This window comes from Durio zibethinus, chromosome 12 (genome assembly GCF_047325235.1).
Source record: "Durio zibethinus cultivar Kanyao isolate XHJ-2024 chromosome 12, ASM4732523v1, whole genome shotgun sequence".
NCBI classification, from domain to species: Eukaryota; Viridiplantae; Streptophyta; class Magnoliopsida; order Malvales; family Malvaceae; genus Durio; species Durio zibethinus.
This window is the reverse complement of record NC_143173.1, coordinates 14,230,314-14,250,970: the sequence shown is the minus strand read 5'-3', so window position 1 is coordinate 14,250,970 and position 20,657 is coordinate 14,230,314. Positions and strand designations below refer to the sequence as shown.

General features: G+C 28.9%; 2 protein-coding genes and 1 pseudogene across 4 annotated transcripts; 2 read left to right on the top strand and 1 right to left on the bottom strand.

Annotated features, from left to right (window-relative positions):
* The first annotated feature begins 2,177 nt into the window (after positions 1-2,177).
* LOC111296606 (zinc finger protein ZAT11-like) lies at positions 2,178-6,590 on the top strand. Of its 2 annotated transcripts, none has more exons than XM_089740672.1 (2): positions 2,178-2,789; positions 6,502-6,590. In XM_089740672.1, the coding sequence occupies exons 1-2, from the start codon at positions 2,275-2,277 to the stop codon at positions 6,515-6,517; spliced, it is 531 nt and encodes a 176-aa protein (XP_089596798.1). In that variant the 5' UTR covers positions 2,178-2,274; the 3' UTR covers positions 6,518-6,590. The 2 variants fall into 2 exon arrangements, with proteins under 2 accessions (XP_089596798.1, XP_022746735.2); XM_022891000.2 differs by lacking the exon at positions 6,502-6,590 and adding an exon at positions 4,337-4,459 and having other exon boundaries at positions 2,179-2,789.
* Positions 6,197-10,333, top strand: LOC111296605 (uncharacterized; annotated as a pseudogene). The gene is made up of 6 exons (XR_016325938.1): positions 6,197-6,243; positions 6,502-6,590; positions 8,291-9,505; positions 9,578-9,646; positions 9,825-10,023; positions 10,113-10,333. The product of XR_016325938.1 is annotated as an uncharacterized LOC111296605 (transcript).
* Positions 10,334-15,356: 5,023 nt separating this feature from the next.
* Positions 15,357-17,707, bottom strand: LOC111296382 (WAT1-related protein At2g39510-like). Its single transcript, XM_022890661.2, has 6 exons — positions 17,451-17,707; positions 17,206-17,268; positions 16,736-17,099; positions 16,467-16,628; positions 16,190-16,341; positions 15,357-15,750 (listed from the first exon to the last, which is right to left on the bottom strand). The coding sequence occupies exons 1-6, from the start codon at positions 17,648-17,650 to the stop codon at positions 15,513-15,515; spliced, it is 1,179 nt and encodes a 392-aa protein (XP_022746396.2). The 5' UTR covers positions 17,651-17,707; the 3' UTR covers positions 15,357-15,512.
* Positions 17,708-20,657: the final 2,950 nt, after the last annotated feature.

Below are 20,657 nucleotides of genomic sequence, written 5' to 3'. Positions count from 1 at the left end.
ACAAATTAAAAAAGCTTAATTAAACTAAGAAATAAAATTAAAAAAAAAAGGTCTTTCTGGTTAAGTCAGCATGAGGTACAAAGTTGATTAGCCGCCACCTCCTTATTGTTTGTTGAACCACCTCTCAATCTCCTTTGTCATTTCTTTAATTTAAAAACAATCTTTAGTCCAACAACACTTTTCGTTGGGAATAAATTTAGTTCAAATTCATTGAATTTCACTAACTATCTATCTAAGGTTGCATATATATAAGTTATTAGTTAGAGAATTCAAAATTTGATTAAATTGGTTCATACGACTATCTTAAGAGGTGTCATTCAACACAAACGCAAATCTAAAAGGAATAGGTAGGGGTCACATCCCCTCCCCAAAAAATATTTTTACACCATTTTAAAACAATAATTAGGTTCACCAAAATTAATATCTCGAAACTTTTTTTCTCATTCAATTCACTGATCAACCTCCTTTACTCATTATTTGGCTTCATTTTTTATTTAATAAGTTTGAAATTTAAATTTTAAATTTTATAATTTTTTTTTAATTTTCACACTACAACGTCTTTTATATCCAAAATATATAAGTTATCAAATATTTTGAGTTATAAAATTATGAAAATAAATGAGTTGAGATTTATGAAATAAATAAAAATTATTTATTATTGTGTAATTCAAACTTTAACCAAAAAAAAATAGTAGAAAGGAAAAGTTCAAATTTAATTTTATGCGTGTAAAGAAATGAGTTTCAAGGAAAATTAAGCAAAAAAATCAACAATCCAACAAAGAAAAAAATTTGTCAAAAATCAGCGTATAAATCTCTTACGTATTGTCACTAAAAAGATCTGCTTTTCGAGTCTTTGACACGTCAGTAGGTAGTAATTTTAACCTCAAAAGTAACGTGGGTTTAGAGTAGTACCGACGAATTCGAGATGATGTCGTCGCTAATAGTAAACGCAAAGATGTAGTCAATTGTTTGACACGACAGTTTTAGGCAACGAGAAGAAGATTCTTGTGAAAAGTAACTAGTTTTTCCAATATTGTTAGTGAAAGATCCAACAAGCAATGACGAAAGAACTGAGAAGCAAGCTGATGTACTTGACAAGTTGTTGTGTTTAGCTTTTCTAAGGAAACTTGTACATTTTAACTATGTTGACTATAAGAAGTTAGTGGAAATTTTGTACATAAATTCCAATCTTATCTAGATAGTGAAATTTCTCCTTAACTTAGTACTTAAAAGATAAAGATTTAAATATACATTTGATTTAATGATAAATAAATATATATTATTAAAAAGACTCAATTTAAATGCTTTTCATCCTTAATTAAAAGATAAAAATGAATAGGATTTAAAATTTAAATGATAGCTCTCATTTATGATATAAAGAACATATGTAATTTATATACTTAAACCAATACGAGTTGTCAACTAATTTTTGTCGATCAATTTTAATCTTCGTAAAGAGTATTTCAAGAATAAATTTTAAATATATCATATTGATACGGATAAATATATTTTTTAAAATATTCAAAAAAAGAACTAAATTAAAACAAAATTTGAACGCGCTTTTAACTATTAATGTACTTAAATAATAAAAAAAATTGTACATAATTTACTTGTAAATTGAGTAATATTTGCTTGTGAAAGACTTTTGAGCATATATGATAAGGTTGCATAAATATGCATTATCCAATGAACCAAAACAAGATGAAAATGAGGTGTAAAAGCATATAAAGGTTATTACCTCAACATCTTCTACTTTATTGGCTTACTTTCAGATGAAAACAAATCTACTATAAGTAAAATCATAGTACCAATAACTAAATGCCACCTAACTTCAAAGCTATATTGGTCCACGTGGAAGGATATCATTGGACATGACAGTCACCAGATTTTGCTGAGAAAGTTAAAGCTTCTACAGGATTGAAGATTCTGACTTCTAACAAAGACTTCCAACTCGCTCAACTCATGAACCTTGGCTCAGCAAATTGGTCATGCTGACGTGAACACGAGCGAGCTGATTTCACACTCAAACCCTCCTCATGCCGGACAATTTTTTTATTCCCAAAATTCCCATCACTTTGTCGCCATATCAATCAAGTAAAACAAGGGCACAAACGTCATTCTAGAAGGTCAACTTTTCAGACTTACATCTCTCTCAAAACAACCTATAAATGAACTAAACTTCACGGTACCCTAAAACTCCCATTTTGCTTCTTTTCCTTTGAAAAGAAATCAAGTATCCAAGCAACTGACATTTTCACACCATACCCCAAAAAAATGAAGAGAAATTTTCGGAATAGAGAGGTTGAGAATAATTTAGCTTTGGCAAATTGCTTGATGCTTCTTTCACAAGGAGGAAACAACCATGAACATGCCATGAACAATAGAAACCCTAGCCGAGTTTTCGTGTGCAAAACGTGTAATCGGCAATTCCCTTCGTTCCAAGCTCTAGGAGGTCACCGGGCGAGTCATAAGAAGCCTAAGTTGACGGAAGGAGATGGTGGGGCTGAGAACCAATCTCCGGCGAAGCCTAAGACACATGAGTGTTCGATTTGTGGGGTCGAATTCGCGATCGGGCAAGCGTTAGGGGGACATATGAGGAGGCATAGGGCTGGTTTGAGTGAAAACCAGCATAATCCTTCGAGTTTGTCTAATGAGACAGTGATAGCACCAATTGTGAAGAAATCTAATAGCAGAAGGATTTTGTGCTTGGATTTGAACTTGACTCCATTGGAGAATGATTTGGAATTGTTCAAGCTTGGCAAGGCAGCTCCAGCAATAGATTGTTACCTGTAAACTCTTCCTCCTAATTCTAGCTACATAGTTTTTTTTTTTTTTTTTGAGAGGGTTTCTTGTATTATTTGATATAATTTGTTCGTTAATTTACAGATAATATTCATTTTCTTTTTAAATCAATATTTTTCTGATTATAATGTTTTGGTATGATAAATAGCTTGTTTCAGTTCTTCATGTTTCAAGTTTCATCACTTTTTTTTTTTTAATTTTTGGTTTTGGTTACGAATGAGCTAAAATTACTAGGGGTAAAACAAATGAGATATTATTAAAATTAAATGTTGAAATTTTTGTGAAGACTTTACATTGTATAAGATTAAACTACAGTTAGGGGGTTGATCTATTTTTTTTTTTTCTAATGAAAAGCAAATGTTGACATTTTTGTGAAGACTTTAATATATATTTTATAGATTAATTTAACTATCAAGGGCTTGATTTTACTTGGAGAAGCACATGTTTCTTGCTAGCATCATTTTTAATTCGAAATGATTTTTTTTTCTTAAATTAACACTATAAGAGAACAACTTTTTAATTACAGAAAATTTTCAAAGCTAAAAGTTCTCTTTTATTGACGGATTTATGAACTTTGATCTTTTTTTTGTTAGTTATATATTGCTATATATTCAATGAAATCCAAAAGAAATCTAGTTATCCAAATAATTAAAAAAAAAAAAAGGAAAAACTCTTGAATTATGCTTTTTTAATTAACTGCCATTAATAAACTCTAATTTGCTTTTCAAAAGAAAAATTAAAAACAAAAGCTCTTGGAGTGGAAAAAATATTAAAATAGTTCAATACTTTAATATATATATATATATATAGTGACAATTAATTTTTTTTTCAACTTTTAACTATAAATTAAGTAAAGGCATAAAACTTTAAGCAGGGTCTCAAAATCAAGTCATACAACTTTATAAATTAAGCAAATTAAGAGTAAAACTTAAGTTAAGCAAAGGCCTTTCTATGGGTATTGGGGTTGATAATTTTACTTTTTGCCAACATATTAAAACTATGGAATTTTTAGTCTCTTAATTGAAGTTAGGCCAACTACATTGGAAATTTTGGAAAAATATAGTGTTCAAGGGAAATGAAAATGAAATGAAGATATTGAAGATCTAGAAATACCATTCCTTTCTATCTATTTTCCTTTAAACCATGGATAGAAATTTACTCAAAAAAAAAAAAAACCACAGACTATATATTCAATTGAAAAAAAATGATGTTATCCATGGAAAATTATTCATTCTCAATAATATATCATATTAAATACTTATCCAAAACAACAAATAAATATAATGAAATGTAGGGAAAAAAATTAAGACTAGACTTTTGTAAATTAATGGAAAATTTCCTTCGTGTTGTTTTCTTCCAACCCACAAAAGATACTTTCTCTCCTTTATATTTTTCTTTCTCTCATTTTTTCTCTTATAAAAAAATGTAAAGTTTAAAAATCATCAAATATATGGATACATTGAATTTTTATTAAAAGTCATTAGATATATGGATACATTGAATCTTTACTAACTTTTTTTTTTTTTTATGACAGGTAAGGGTATTTTCAAATTTTTCTTTAGTTTAATCCTTGACAATTAATATGGTACAGTTATCCCATTCTTTAAAGGATTAATATATGATGCACTATTAGTATATATATATTGGATGATATTAATTTTTAATAAAATGAATCAAATGATATTATTTTATTCATAAATAAATTTTTAAAAAATATTAATTTTTATATATTTATTTTAAAATTAATATTTATTGATTAACAAAATAATATTATCTGATTTATTGATAATATATAAAATTTACACACTGATAATATACTAAATATAAATTTTTATTTAAATAACAAATTAAATTCATATTATATATATATAAAGGTAGGAATTGTATGCATTGACTAATATATTTGCAAAAGAAAAAAAAATCACAAGCTTTCTCGATAAAGGCAATTCAAGTACCTTTTTTGGCCATGCATTAATAGTATGATTGGAATACAAAAATTAAATATAAAAAAAATGGTTTTCCATCAGGCCTTTCATGAGAATTTAAAGTACTATTTGGTTTTAAAAAATAGAGTTATTTTTTGTTTTTGATTTTTTAAAAAATTAAAAAAAAAAGAATGAAAACATATTTGATAAATTAAAAATAAAAATAAAATTTTAGAAAACAAAAATAAAAATAAGTTGAAATATGAAAAAAAAAAGATATTTTCAATTATGAAAACAAAATATATATATATATTTTCTTTGTGTTTTACAAGTTATCATATTTAAAATTTTTTAATGTCATTAATTAATAAATTTATATTTATTTATAATTAAATGGGATTAATAGTAATATCATTAAATATTTTATTTATTTTCCTATTTTACATTTTTAGAAAAAATTTATTTATTTTTATCAAATATGTTTTTTAAAAAAAGTAAAAAATAAAAACTATTTTCTAAAAAAATGGTAATAGAAAATAAAAAAACATTTTCTTGTGCCCAAATGCCCATAATTAACTTTGGACTGCCAACTTTTAGGCTTTGGGCTTCTTGTTTTGGTGGAATATGTTGTTCATTTTAAGAGTAGAAGATCCTCTTCATGTTTATAAAATCATTGTAATTCTTATAAATTGCTTTGTTTTTCCTTCTTAAAAGTGATGACAACTTGATAAAGACAATTAACTTGAAAATTACTTAATATTAAAATACAATTTCTATGATTATGACATCCAAGGGTTAAATTTTGAATAAATAAGTTAAAATCACAAATTCAAATATACATACATCATAAAAATTATGTAACTTCAATAAAACATTAAATTACTATTTTGATTTGATTTTTATCGTATCATATATGAATAATACGACAAAATTTAAATTTAAATAAATTTAAACTTTCATTTAAAAAAATAAGAGAATTATACATCTATTGTTGAATTAGAATATAAATTAATCGTTTTAATTTAGAATACATGGCTGACATGGCAACATTGTTGGTCCACGTGTACACATCCCTACCTTCTTTCCCTACCCTTACACCGCAGATAATTTCCCATCCAAAGACGCCAACACGTGCAACCCTATCAAAACCGCCACGTGACAAAATTACCTTTGTATAGAAATCAGCTTTTCAGAACTTCAAATGGTTTCCATATAAGCCCAATTCTGGTAACCAAATTTAACGGTCACGATACACCTCATTTTCAACCGGGACCACTTCACTCTTTACCCCCATGTGTACGGTGAGGATTAAGAAGTCCATAAACGGAAAATATTACGGCGGTGCAGCGTGCAGATTATCTCCTTCCGATTTAACTGTTAGAAAGCACAGTTCCGGTTCCTGTCTATCTACTCTTACTACTACTTTCACTTCAAAGAATTAAATAAAAAAAAAATTGTTCGAACATCTCCGGCGAGTTTTCGCCGGGAAGTCTCACCGGCGACCTCTCCGGAAAAGGTATTTACTTTATAAACTCTCTTATTAATCTTAATTTCTGGGTTTTTGTTCACACCATTGCTTGGAAAAGACTCTTGAAGTTCTCGTATGTAAAATTCAGAGAAAAGCGAAGAAACATTGTATTTTTTTTAACCTTATTTTTATAAATAGAAAAATGTTTAATTTTCTCTTCTTAAATCAATTAATGATTGAAAAATCTGTGATTAAAATTTGATTGATTTGATTAATTGATTAATGTGTCCTTTCATTTTTCTAAAGATGTTTTGGAGGGTGAAAGAAGCATGAGGCGAGTCTATTGCAAGCGAGTGACTCATTTATTCATTGAGTTGAAACATTGGTGAGAAATGGTATGATCGCAACTCTTATTGAAGCTCTTTTTATTGCATGCAAATGTTTTGTTTAAGTTTTGGTTATTTCATGCTAATGATTTTGAATTTCTTTTTCTTTTTTTTTTTTTTATATTTGTTATGAGTGTTTGTTTAAAGGTTTCATTGCCTGTTTGATGTAATTGGATCAGTATTGATTCGTGTTTGATTGGATTATTGTTTGAATAAATTAAAGCGCTTGTGTGGAGTATTTATAATTGTCTCACTGGATCGAATATTGTTAGTTGAATTGTACTTTGGGATTTACAGTTAAAGATTTGGTGCGAGATATTTAAATGCATAAATAAATGTAATCAAGATGGTTTTGTGCTTTACATTTGCATATGTGGTTATTTATGTAAGGTTTCAATATGTTGGAGCTTTGAGAGATTTAAATCTTAAATGTTTTAACAGCAATCGTGATAATTGTTTGCCTTAGGTATACGACTGGTAATATTATTTGGTTCCATTATGTCAGAACTTTGAAGAATTTAAATGTATTAGTAAAATTAATCATGATTATCACATGACTTGGATATGCTGTTATGGTGATTAATGTTAGATTCCATTATTCCATAGCTTTAGGGAATTTAAATATCTTAAGAAAAGTTGTTGGTCCTGATAAGTTGATAACATGTCTTCGAGAAGCAGATATGATGATTAATGTTAGATTCCATTATTTAGTAGCTTTAAGGAATTTAAATGTCCTAATAAATGTAGCCATAGTGCACAAGTAGCCCAAATATGCAGATATGCTGATATATGTTAGTTTCATAAGCTTAAATGTGTTGATAAAAGTAATCATGATGATTACATGTCCTAGATATGAAGATAAGGTGAATTATGTGAAGTTCGATTATGTCGGAATGGAGGAATTTAAAGGTATTTATAAAAGTAATCGTGATGACTACGTGTCTTAGATATACAAATTTGGTGATTTATGCTATGTTCTCTGATGTCAGAAGTTGAATAGGCTATAAGTTCATTGGCTGCTCCTAGCAAAAAATGTCTCCCTTCATGTCATGAATGTAACATATAGTTAACTTTTTGAAGATGTTAAATGCCATGATATGATTCTAGAAACCTCTGTGATTAGCTAATTTGTTTGTAATTAGTCTTTTTAAAGCAGACCTGGACAACGAGCTATCTCAGTAAGTCTTATCATCAACAACTCAACATATAAGAGTGGAAATGTTTCCAAGGATTCCTTCACTGAGTTTCATTAGGATCTGAAAGAAACTGGAAATTTTATTATTCCTTTTTGGAAGAGCTATTTGGTTCATGTAAGTAGAAAAATGAACATTTTGGTTATAACGTTGAGTTCTTGTTTTCTTGGAGTACCTATGTTTGTTTAGTAGCTAATTCATACCCTGAAAGCTTATCTGATGTCCGTGGTAGCACTTATTTGATTGATTTTAAAAACCCTCAGATGAATCTATTGGACTTTAACCAGTTTTGCACAGTTATATTGTGTCTTACTGATCTTAGCATGCAACATTTTGTGCTTGATATATATCCTATTTTTTTCACTTAATTTTCTGATGACATGATTCCTTTCAGTTTCAATTTTTGTGATCTGATAGGGTTCTTATTTCTCACTTGTTTGTTACTCTTGTTGTCATACGATAATAAATGGCTAAATGCTACCACTTTGACTATATACAATTATGGATTTTGGGCAGTCTTTCCAGCAGAAGGGTTTTTGGATGCCTAGAGATGGTGCATGTCTATCTGATGGAGAGATGGGTTATGATAATTTTTCAAGATCTGAACCAAAGTGTGGTCATCAGTGGTTTTTGGATGCTGCTGCACCAGAATTATTCAGCAACAAGAAGCAAGCAATAGAATCCATTAACAGCCAACCTTTTTCAGGATTTGCAGACATCAGCGTTTCTCCTTGGCACAATGCTTCGAGTTTTCACTCAGTTTCTGGCCAATTCAGTGACCGGTTATTTGGATCTGAGCCCATGTGAACTGTCAACTTGAGTGATAGGAAGATTTCTTCTGCTGACAGAGGAAATATGAATCTGGGAAGAAAGGATTTTGAGGATCATTATGGTACTAGTTCATCTGCAGGTTTGTCTATGTCTCATACCAGTGAAGATGCTTCTTCATGTCTCAGCTTTGGTGGAATAAGAAAAGTTGAAGTAAATCAAGTTAGGTATTCCAACAATGGCATGCCTGCATCAATGGGGCACCCATATAGTAGAGGAGTTAATAGCACAGTTTCAATGTTTACAGTTTACAGCAAAAATGATAACGCTATATCGCTGGGCCCAACTTACGGTACTGGGGATGAAAATACCATCTCAGTGGGCCCCACATTTACTATGGCAGGTGGCAATTTTATTTCAATGGATCACACCTTTAACAAGAGAGATGGTGACTTCATATCTGTGGGCCACAATTACAAGGGAAATGAAAGTATCTTGTCCAATGAAGATGATAATATCATACCAATGGGACCATCCTATCATAAGGCAGATTGTAACATCGCAGCACTGGCTCATAGACAAGACAAAGGAGAGTCCAGCATTCTAACTATGCATCAAAACTACAAGGGTGAGAGCAGTACCATATCTTTTGGGGGCTTCCGTGATGAATCTGAGACAAATCCCTCTGGCAGTATTATTAGTGGCTATGACTTACTTATGAATAATCAGAATTCAGCATAAGCTTCAGAAGACTAGCCAGCAAGAGTTGGTTGAGTCGAATCCAGTTTCAAATGTAAATAGTGCCCCCAAAAATAACTCTAGAACTGATATCAACGCAAAGCATAAAGAACCAAAGATGTTAAAAAGGTTTCTCCCAACAATTTCCCTTCCAATGTCAAAAGTTTGTTATCAACTGGCATGCTTGATGTGGTTGCTGTGAAGTATGTTTCTTGTTCATGGGAGGTGAGTTATTTCCAATGCTTAACTTTTCACCAGTGGAATTTCACTTATGTAAGGTAACCTTTTCATTGGCAGAAAAACCTTAAAGGATTTATACAAGGGACTGGGTATTTGTGTGGCTGCGAGGACTGCAAGTTTGAAAAGGTAAGCAACTCGTATAGTCACACTGCTTTTCAGCCTCCTTTTAAGATGCTAATAAAAATGTTCTTCATTGCAAAGCTTCTTTCTGCCTTCCCCTTTTTCTAGCTACAGAGTAATGGGAAGAGAACTACATTATTAAATCCAAGTATCATTGCGTTACCATTCAAAATCTATTGTGCAGTCTCTGAATGCGTTTGAGATTGAGCTCCATGCTAATTGCAAGACTAAACACCCCAACAATCACATTTACTTTGAGAACGGAAAGACCATCTATGCAGTTGTTCAAGAGCTCAAGAAAACTCCACAGGAAATGCTTTTTGATGTAATTCAAAATGTGACAAGGTCTCAAATCAACCAGAAGAACTTTTGCATATGGAAAGGTAAGCTGCTTTAGTTGACTGACCTGATACATATTGGAAGGTCCATTTTGTAAATTTTCTCACTCAAATTCTTTCTTCCTTTTTCTCAGCATCATATCAAGCTGCCACCCGTGAACTTCAGCATATCTATGGAAAGGATGATGTTGTTTTATCATCTTGAGATTCAGACTCTGCGTTTCAAATTTTGTGAGGTGGGTCAGATCTGTAAATAGCATTGTGTATCTTAGACTAAATTATACACTTGTTTTAGGATTTGAATTTTTGAGCAGTGGATGCATAATAGATATCTTGGCTTTCCAAATTTTCTAAATGAGACCTTTATTTACTTTGGTTATCGTATTTGATGTGAGAAGTAGAATTCAAATGTTCTGAATGTGTATGATTGAAATACAGAGTTGCTGCATCCGTGTCAGTCCTGGTGGCAAAACGTTCCTCTTTGAATGCCTTGGGAAAACTGTGGACCTTGTTATTCTATTTTCCACCCATAGATCATTTGGAATAGGAAGATCCAAACATAGATTCAGTCTCATGATACGGAACACTGCATTTTCCTCATTCTTACAGTTGGCCCCATCTTTGCTTTTATTTGTTCATCTCCTAGTATGTGATGAGTTAGATGATTCTGCCACCATTGACCCCCCCCCCCCAACAAGACCCCCTGCCCGCTCTTCCTCAGAATAAAGAATAGAATTATCATGTTTAGCAAAAACGAAAAGAAAATGTATTTTGTATTTGATGACACAGAAATCTTTGTATTTTACACGTGTTTGATATGAAACAGATATGACATAAATATACGAATTATAATGTCTAAATAAAATATTCTTCAAAGCATATGAGTGACATCTTGGATTATGTGGATGTTTATATGTATTTTTAACATTGGAACGAACAATGAGTCAAGAAAAGAGAATTGAATTGACCAGGGGAAGGTCTTGAGAGTCAAGAGAAACAACCACAAGCTTTTAGAAACAAGGATGTCAATCTGTAGTTTACCCTAAAAGTTGGTTTGGTATCCTCTTTACAGCTTCGACAAAATTAAGGCTGAGAAGAGACTTATGCTTGGTTCTTTAGTATTATTTCATGGCATACAGCCTGGGTCCTGCTTGAAATAATTTCATCATCAGCCACATTTCTTCTTTTGTATGCGTTTTCTACAATTCACAGCAATCTATCTTCATTTTATGTATATATTTGGTTGATTTTGGTTTTCTTACAGAACTAGCATACTGAAAACTAGACATAACGATTTATGTTTTTATATCGTGTAAAATATTAAATTTTATGTATTTATATTTTATTTTATACAAAAATTACGTGTTTCAATTCGTATCAATATAAAAATATGAAATAAATTTTTATTATTTTGCTAAACTTATATATAGCTATTATTAAAATTTTAAAAAAAGAATGTTGTATCATGTGAATGTAATATGATCATATTATTGTGTTATAAATTACGAAAGCTCAAACTTAGAACCTGAAAATCATAACTTGCGTGAATCAATATAAAGTTGAAAACCAGGCCAAAAAAGAAAAAAAACAGTAATTCTCTTTACTAAGTCTGGGATTCCTTAGATAATTTCCATTTTTCTGTCTTTTTCACTTCTAAACCAAGCAAACATCATTTTCTTACCATAGCCTCAGTTGTTACAAGTTCACATTGATATTTTGCTTGCCGTAACTCACATCCAATTAATCTGACGTAAAACTTTAGGCTATGATATTGATATTTGTCATGTTTTAGAATCATTGATATGACATTTTGTTGATTGGGAAATCCATGCGGTAGCGTTCTTTAAACTCTGGACCAGCTTTTAGCTCATCTACTACATGTTAAGACCTAATCTGCACGTTTTATTTCGAATTCTAGGTCCTTTTTGTCCAACTGATAGTAAGTTTGAGTTCCATAAGTAAATTCTTTTCTACAAAAACGTAAGCTCATTTTTTGAAGGGGTCTTAATCTGAAAATAAGGGAGTATTAAAATTAAAATTTTATATTTATTAGATATTATTTTTAAAAAATAATAAATAAATATACGAATTAATTAAATTAATTTTCGAATTCAGAAACAGGCGTATTTTTATTGATAATCAAAATTTTACTAATTTTAGAAAAAGATTGACCTTTCCGACATAATTATTTCGAACCTAAAGAGTTTGATACAGCAGTCTGATGAAAATTTTTCATTAGTGGGTTTACACTTACGGAAAAAACATTTCTTCTTAATGAGACTCGAAATAAAATAGGTTTAGAACTCCAAATTTTCAATAGATTTATAGTATTTATTTATATATTTATTTTACGTAAAGAAATAAAAATTACTCCCAACTCCATATTATAAAAGTTCAAAGAAGTTCAGTGCCCAAGTTCTTAAAATTAAACAGCAGTTAATAGCCTTAATGCTCTGATCATTTACACCACGTCCACCTTTGCGTAAATAAATTAATAAATAAACAGTTTTTTTTATTATTGACGGCCTCTTCTTTAAATTAGATATGATAATTTATATATTTATGTAATATAAAATATTAAAATTTATATATTTATATCATATTTTATATAAAAATTATGTATCATAATATATGTAAACATTAATACATGAAACATGTTTTTTATTTTTATTTTATTAAATTCATATATAATTATTTTAAAATTTTTAAACAAAATTATTTTTAGATCTTTTATTTATGTTGTATTTATATCATATTATCGTATCATATTTTAAATTATTAAATTTAATTAAAATAAATTTATTTTATTATTTAGACAAAATTAACTAAAGACGGGACGTTACCCATCTTAGGATCAAAACTAGGACATGTAAATTTCAACCAGAATTTACAAATAACTTAACAAGAACTTATATATTATCCAAAGAAAATTTATGATAATTAAAATCAAATCTAAATTTTAAAAATAAAATATTTAATTTTTATCGACTCAATCAATTTTAAGCGGCTACTAGCCTTGTGAATTATTATCCCATAGCAATGAAATCTTTTGGTGGACTATGTCGCCACATTTCCTTTGAAAAAAATAATTTAACTCCTAACAAAACTTCGTCCTTAAAAATCAATTTTTTTTTCATAAAATTAAAACAAAACTACGCCACATGCCTTGCCTGTCACAATTCAAGAACAAGCAAAATCGATGCACAATTTGGCTTAATTCGCGGTTGATTCTAGGTATACCTTTCAATTTCTTTTCTTTCTGGTTTATATCTTAGCTTTCTCGAGTTGTCATTTAATCTCGTTTATAAAATTAAAAAATTTTACTATTAATATGTCAAAAATAATTAAAAAAAAAAGTTTGAAAACCTTATGGCCACCAGTACATTGCATAATTACTTTTAAACTTTTTTAAACAATGAATAAATATTTTTGTAATTTAATTTATGGCAAATTTAGCAGTACATAAGAACTTGGATAATTAAACCAAAATAAAAATTTTCTATAATTTAGAAAAAAAAAAGTATATCAACCTTTTACATAAAGTAAGATGAGGGTAAATTAATTAATAATTTTTTAATTTAATAATAAATTTATAAAACTGCCCGAAATATTAAGAAAATAAGCACTTTAAAATTAAATTTTAATTTCATTTAAGGTTCAGTCCTCAATTATAAATAGGGGAATTTATATCATTTTATTCTCATAAATTAAAATGAGAGAACCAGTAATCTCCTGCGTAATTGTTAAGCATAATTTCAGTGTGTCATTTATTTTGTGTACCAAATGAAAAAAAAAAAAAAAAAACTCCAAAAATGATGGCTTCTTAATAATAAGGAAGAAATATTAAAATTTTTAAATTTTTAGTTCAAATTTCATTAACTATAAGTTTAGTCTAACTTGATGTTAATTTTATTTCATTCGTTTATTAATTTATATTTCATAAATTTGTTAGTTGATGTATTCTAAAAGTTACAGATGCGGGTTAAATTTGTCATTATTTTGTGAGTCAATGATGAATTTTTTTCTCTAAATATTTTCAATTTTGTTAATTTTGGGACAAAAAATAATGAAATTGACAAATTTTGCCACTTGCATTGGGAAATATTTCATAAAATATTTCGATTCTGATTTTTTTTATTAAAAAATCAATGAAATTGAAAATATAATGATAAATTTTAATAAATTTAAAATACAGTGACAAAATTCAATATTGAGTTATACAGCATAATGATAAATTTTATTTATAATATCTAAAAGTTATTTAATCGTTCTTGTAAAAAAAAAAATTCATTTAAAAAAGGAAAATACTATCCTCTAAGAAGTAGCATGATTCTTTACACAAAAAAAAAAAAAAAAAACCCAGGAGAAATAAAAAATTCCTAAGTGCCTTAAGATCCAAACTAGTGATCTTAATTCAAGGCATTAAATAACTTATGGAAAATAAAGTTTTACAAAATAATTTATGTGATTGTCATAATTATGCAATTTTCTTATCCACGAATATTAAAAAAAAAAAAAAAAAACTTGCATGTATTGATATTTAAAATTTAAATTTATTAAATATCATATTTTAAGGTGATTGTAAGAACCCTAAGTTCATAATTATGTAATTTTCTTATCCACAAATATTAAAAAAAAAAAAAAAACTCGCATGTATTGATATTTAAATTTTAAATTTATTAAATACCATATTTTAGGGTGATTGTATGAACCTTGGTTCATAATTATGCAATTTTGATATAAAAATTAACAATGTAATTTCCACTTTAATGAAAGTATGAAATTACAAAAAATGAATGAAAAGAGAGAGAAAGAGAAAAAGAATCATTTTTATAGAATATTTATGTATATAGATATATTTTTGGATTATAAAAAATGGTTGATCCACATATATAAGTAAGCTATTCATAGACACCCCAATATTGAAAAATAAAAAAATTTGAAGGAAAATTTCTCAAAAGTTTTCACTAAACACCCTTTCCGGATAAATTTGATAAATCTATTGACAACTTTTTATATATCTTAAGTGGACACTTTCAAAACAAAACAAAAGAAAAAAAAATTATGATTCTACCGCTGTCAGAAAATATATTCTTCTTTTATTCTATTTATAGATTTCTTTCATAGAATGTAATAAAGAACTAATTTTAGCACTTAGTAAAATTATTAAGAGCAATGGACTTCTAATTTTAATGATAAAGATTCCATGATTTATCTCAAATGCCAAAAAAATTTTATTAAGGAAATGATGCCAACTGGGGATGACCAAGAACCCAATAGAAACAGTTTTATTTTTATTTTTGCATTGTCTCTCATTGCGTGCTCATTAGGATTCTTTGTCATTTTAGTTGATACAATTTTTCCATTGGAAATCCACATCAGAAAACCACAATATCATTGACTCAATTTTTTTTTTCTTTTAATTTTTGTTTTGATACATATAGATATATGGATAAATAATCTAAATCTACGTCTCGAATCCTAAACCCGGAATTTTAAATTGAAGTAATTAAACTTAAATCCAAATATTGTTCCTATGGTATTTGATTCTGGTTCTCTTTAACAGATTCATCCACAGGTGCCCCTCTGCTGACATCTACAAGAACAAAATCTTGATTGGAAGTCTGATCTGCTGTTTCACTGGTGGTGCCCATTTGCTTGCCACCACTTGCAGCTGCCTTGTTGGTGTCCGAATCTGATGGCATCCGATCCTTGCTCTTACCCCACAAAACTAGGTAAAGGCCAACAACAATGACGATTGCTCCAATAACCCTGCAAAGTTTTGCAGTCATTTGGCCTAAATTAGTTAAAAGATCATGAAACTGCCCAGCCATCTGCTTGATTAAATAGCTTTTAGTGCACAGTCATTGAGCAAATGCCCCCACAAGTTTAGAATTTGTATTAAATTTTTGAATCGATTAATATAATTTTTTCAAGCAGGGGCGAAGCCAGTAAAATCATGAAACGAGATCAAAATAGTGAATCAAGTTAAGAGGGGTCGAGTTTTATATTATAATTTTATCAAAATTTTTGGACGGACCATAGTTCCTGTCTGTCCTTAAATTAGATAATGAATCAAGTTAAGAGGGGTCGAGTTTTATACTATAATATTATTAAAATTTTTGGACAAGACCATGGTCCCTGCCTGCCCTTAGATTCGTCTATGTTTTTGAGTGTTTCAAGATCGGAAGTAAGATAAAAAGATATGTACCTTCCTAAATACATTATCTCAGAGAAGATAAAGGAGCTCATAATGGCGACGATAACCATGGTTAGAGGATTAAAAGCAGCAAAAAATACAGGTCCCTTGGATTGTATTACCATTGCTCCTATATAGTAGGCAACCCCAGAACAGATAATTCCCTGTAGAGTGGACAGATAAGAGCATAAATTGAGCCTTAATTTCCACAAGAACCATAGTTAGTCATAAAGTTTAGCCAAATTCAAATCCAAATGAGCATTCGTTGGCTGAGTTAAGAATTTCTTACACTGTAAACTACAGCAAAGAGTTTATAATCCCAGTGAAGGGACCAAGCAGCAGCATTGCCCCTTTCCATTATCAGGGCAACAATGGCACTTTCGATTGTGCCCATCAAGCAAATTAAAGTTGTCAGGGAGAGCTCAGCAGGGTATGATTTCAGCGTAATCGCCTATAGAAGAAAACATATAATCTCTTACTGATTATATTTATTTTGATTTCAATACGAAAGTGGTTCAAGACAAAGAAAAAGTTGTAAGAGTTGAGGAGAAATCTTACTTGAAGAATGACAAAACAAGCCCAGCAGACACAGCCTGCAAGGATCATGAGAGCACCCTTTACGGGATCATCCATAGTTGTTGCCGCAATATTTGTAGAATGGTGCTGATTGTTGATCACTTTTGTCCATGGCAAATGCAACATTGGCCCATTAACCATTGTCATAATCATTGCTCCTCCAACAGTTCCAATGGTCCCCAAAATCTTTGCCTTGCAATGCTGTTTCCTCATATCAACCTTCTCCAGCCTGCAAACCCAAGCTAGCAAAAATACAAAAGCAGGAAGAACATTGCACAACGCTGTTGCAACAGTTGCTGTTGTATACTTAATACCAGTATAGTATAAGTTCTGATCAATTGCTGGCCTGCAGAGAAGATCAAATGTTTCCTGGTGAAGACAGAGTAAAACATAGAACAAAATTTTGTAGATTGTGATTGTAAATTTTTTGCTTGATGGTCAAGGTTCCTTACTCCAATAAGGCCAGCAAAAATATCTGAGCAAAGACAGACAGGGTCATCTTTGGCCTCACTTTCCTGTTAAAATTCATCAGAATGATTCAGGACAGACTCCAAACTTTTTAAAAAACTTATAAGAAGAGAAGTTACTTTGAGAAACAGACTTGTGGTCCGTTGGTAGAATGCTGGACTCGATGAGGATTTAAATTCTAGCAATCTCAAGTAGTTAAAAAAAAAAAAAGACATAGAGAGAAACAGACCTATCCAAAACAATGGCGAAAGGAGCAAGGACAAGAGTGGCAATGGCAAACCGGTAAACCACGAAGACATGTTGGCTCATACCCTTATTAAGAGCATACTTGGCAACTATGGGCATCCCTGCAGAGCCCAACCTCATAAAAACCATGGCCAAATATGGCATAGCTTGATTGCAAATGCCAGCTGAGGCCTTCATTGTCATGTTATTTTTTCTCTCTTTTATTTCTCAATGACAAAATAGAGATTTCTTTGCAGAATGAAGCAGATGATGCATGTACTTATATACTCTTTACCTTTTACTTTTGCATGTAAAAATTACAACTTGATAACTTATGCACGTCTTCTAAACTCTAAAGTTGGGGCTTTTTTTGTGTGGATATAAAATTAGCAATTCAAAACTTAGAGCATTTGACTCAATAATCGGCATATGTAATCCATATCCAATGAGAAATATTCGACTATTTATTTTTCAAATCAAAAAAAATATAAGTACTAAGAGATAAAAAAAAAAGTTACACATTGAAATTTAAATTTCGAACTTTAAATTACGAATTTATTAAATATTAGTTTTTAAAAATTATTGTATTAATCAATTGAATTCAATTCCATCTTTATGGTTGCAAATTTTTTAGTACTACAACAAAGTTAATGTATTAATTAAGTTATTTAATCTTCATTACTTTTTTTTTTTTTTTGAGATGCATAACGAAACACGATTACTAAAGCAATTTTATTTTCTTGAAATGAAGAATTTCTCCCTTCTATGACTTTCTTTTTTCATTAATCAGTACAAAAATATATGAATTGCTAAGTAGTTGGTACAATAGAAGGGACCATTCTTGGATGCCATTAAATACATATATATATAATTTTTATTAGATACAATTTTGATAAGATAAAATTTCAAACCTAATTCTTTAAGTAAAGTACATAAATGCCTTTTTCTAAATTAAATAATTAAAAAATGTGCACAAAAACTTTGTTAATAGTGAACCTTTCTTCAAATAAAATGCTTAAAAAATAAAATGGTTAATTTAATTGGTCTATACAATTAATCTTAAAACACAATATTTAATAAATTTAATATTTAAATTCTAAATTTTATAATTATTTTATTTATTTTCAAAAGGCCATCTTTTTTATATGCGGTTAAAAAAAATTTCTTCCCACTAAAATTACCAACTCTTAGAAAAAATTGCCTGGGCTTCACCTAACATCAAGACCAGCAGCCCTTTCCAGTTGTAATATATATCAAGCACCAATATACATTGCCTTTGCTGACAGATTAGTGGAGCAAAAACAAGAGAGAAAGGTGCCACAGCACCATGTACATTATATTGTCTACCAAAGTGGCAAATTGGTGGGGTTTGGTTCAAGTACTCTTGGGAGAATGAATTAAAAAATAAAAAAGGGGGGGGGGGGGGGGGGTGTGTTTCATGAGCCTCTACAAATGGGATTGATATTTAAAAAATATAGCACTTTGTTTCCTTTTATCATAATTTTTTATATTTTGTTATAGATTTGATAATTTATGTATTTATATTTATTTATTTTGTATGTAATATGTATAAAATATAAAAATTATTATGTTATAATTTTTTTCACAAGTTAAATATAAATTTTTTTATTAAATTAGTATATAATTTTATATACTAATATTAGATTGTTAAAAAATAATATGAGAAAGAAATGAATATAACAAAGATAAGAATACTTAAATGGATGTGTGATAATACTAGAAGAGATAAAATTAAAAATAAAAAGATTAAAGAAAAATTAAGAGTAATTCAAATTGAGTAAAAGATAAAAAAAAATCGATTGAGATAGTTTGTACGTATGAAACATAAGTTTAGTTGTGCACTAATTAAGAGAAAGAATTGAATGTCTAAATTTAAGGGAAATCAAAATTTTTAAAAATAAATCACGAAAAATATGAATGCAAATAATAAAAAATAATATGATAATTAAGAATTTTAAAAAAATTATTATTGATAAAAATAAGTAACGTAAAAATATTCAAATTATAAACTAACATAATTCTTTTATTTAATTTTTTATATAGTTGATTTCAGAATATGAAATATAAAATTTAATGTATTTTCGTAATATATAATTTTATCAAAATTTTAAAAAAATTATATATTTTTTATTTAAAATTACCGTATCTATTTGCCTTGACTTTGCGGAGAAAGGGTGGGGGGTGTTCCCCACTATTTTCTCATTGGAAAACTAGTCATTTCTGATAGAGATGGTTTGTATTTGCTGACAATATTCCCGTCGTCACAACAACTAAAAAGAAACACGAATTATGTTGCTATTATAATATCTCATGCACTACATTGCAAATCTATCTCTCATGATAAGACATTTCCAATTGGTCGGTCGTTGATTTAGGGTATATTTAAATAACGGTAAGATTAATTTTAGTAAAATTAAAAATAATAATAAAATTATTTATTATAATGATAAAATTAAAATTAATAATAAAATATATGTTTAGAAGTAGAAATAATTATAATAGTAAAGTGAATTGTAGTAAAAATAAAAATGACTGTTAAAGATATTATAATAAAAATTATATATGATTTAATATTTATAAAATTAATAAATAATTAAAAATTATTTTTATATTTATTGATAAATAATTAAAAATTAATAAAAATAATAATATATCAAATAATATTTTTATTATATTAATTAATAAAATTATTTATTATTTCTAAATAAAAATAAAATTGGAAAATTAATGAAAAAAATTATTAAAAAAAGATATGTTAATAATTATAATATTATATAACAGGTAAAAATGAAAAAAAAAAAAACAAAGGTGGCCAGTTGGCCACTAGAGGTGTATTCATCAATGGCTAAAAGCCACAAAACACACTAGATGTTTAACATCCAAATAGGTCCGTGGTTCAATAGACAAGAATTTTTATGGCACTCTCAAGGTTAAACAATTGAGAATTTTAAGGTGCTGAAGGGTGAAAAAAATGAAAATCATGGGCAAGTTTGATGACAGAAAATGTGATCTGTCTCATTAATCAATACATGCATTATTAATATTCAGAAGTGAGGTCTCCCACAAGTCTTACTTTCTGAATCAGAACACATTTATAACCTTTTTGTGTGTGGCAATGACAAGGTTCTTAGTATTTTGACTTCTGATTCTCTTGGCTTAGATATTAGATAGGTATCAGTCCACTTGTGAA

Excerpts from the sequence above, each read along its gene's own strand:
- LOC111296606 (XM_089740672.1), top strand. The coding sequence starts at position 2,275 with ATGAAGAGAAATTTTCGGAATAGAGAGGTTGAGAATAATTTAGCTTTG.
- LOC111296382 (XM_022890661.2), bottom strand. The coding sequence starts at position 17,650 with ATGACAATGAAGGCCTCAGCTGGCATTTGCAATCAAGCTATGCCATAT. Across the intron at positions 17,269-17,450 it reads TTCGCCATTGTTTTGGATAG|GAAAGTGAGGCCAAAGATGA; the intron begins GTCTGTTTCTCT and ends GAATTTTAACAG. Across the intron at positions 17,100-17,205 it reads TTTTTGCTGGCCTTATTGGA|GCCAGCAATTGATCAGAACT; the intron begins GTAAGGAACCTT and ends TCTTCTCTGCAG.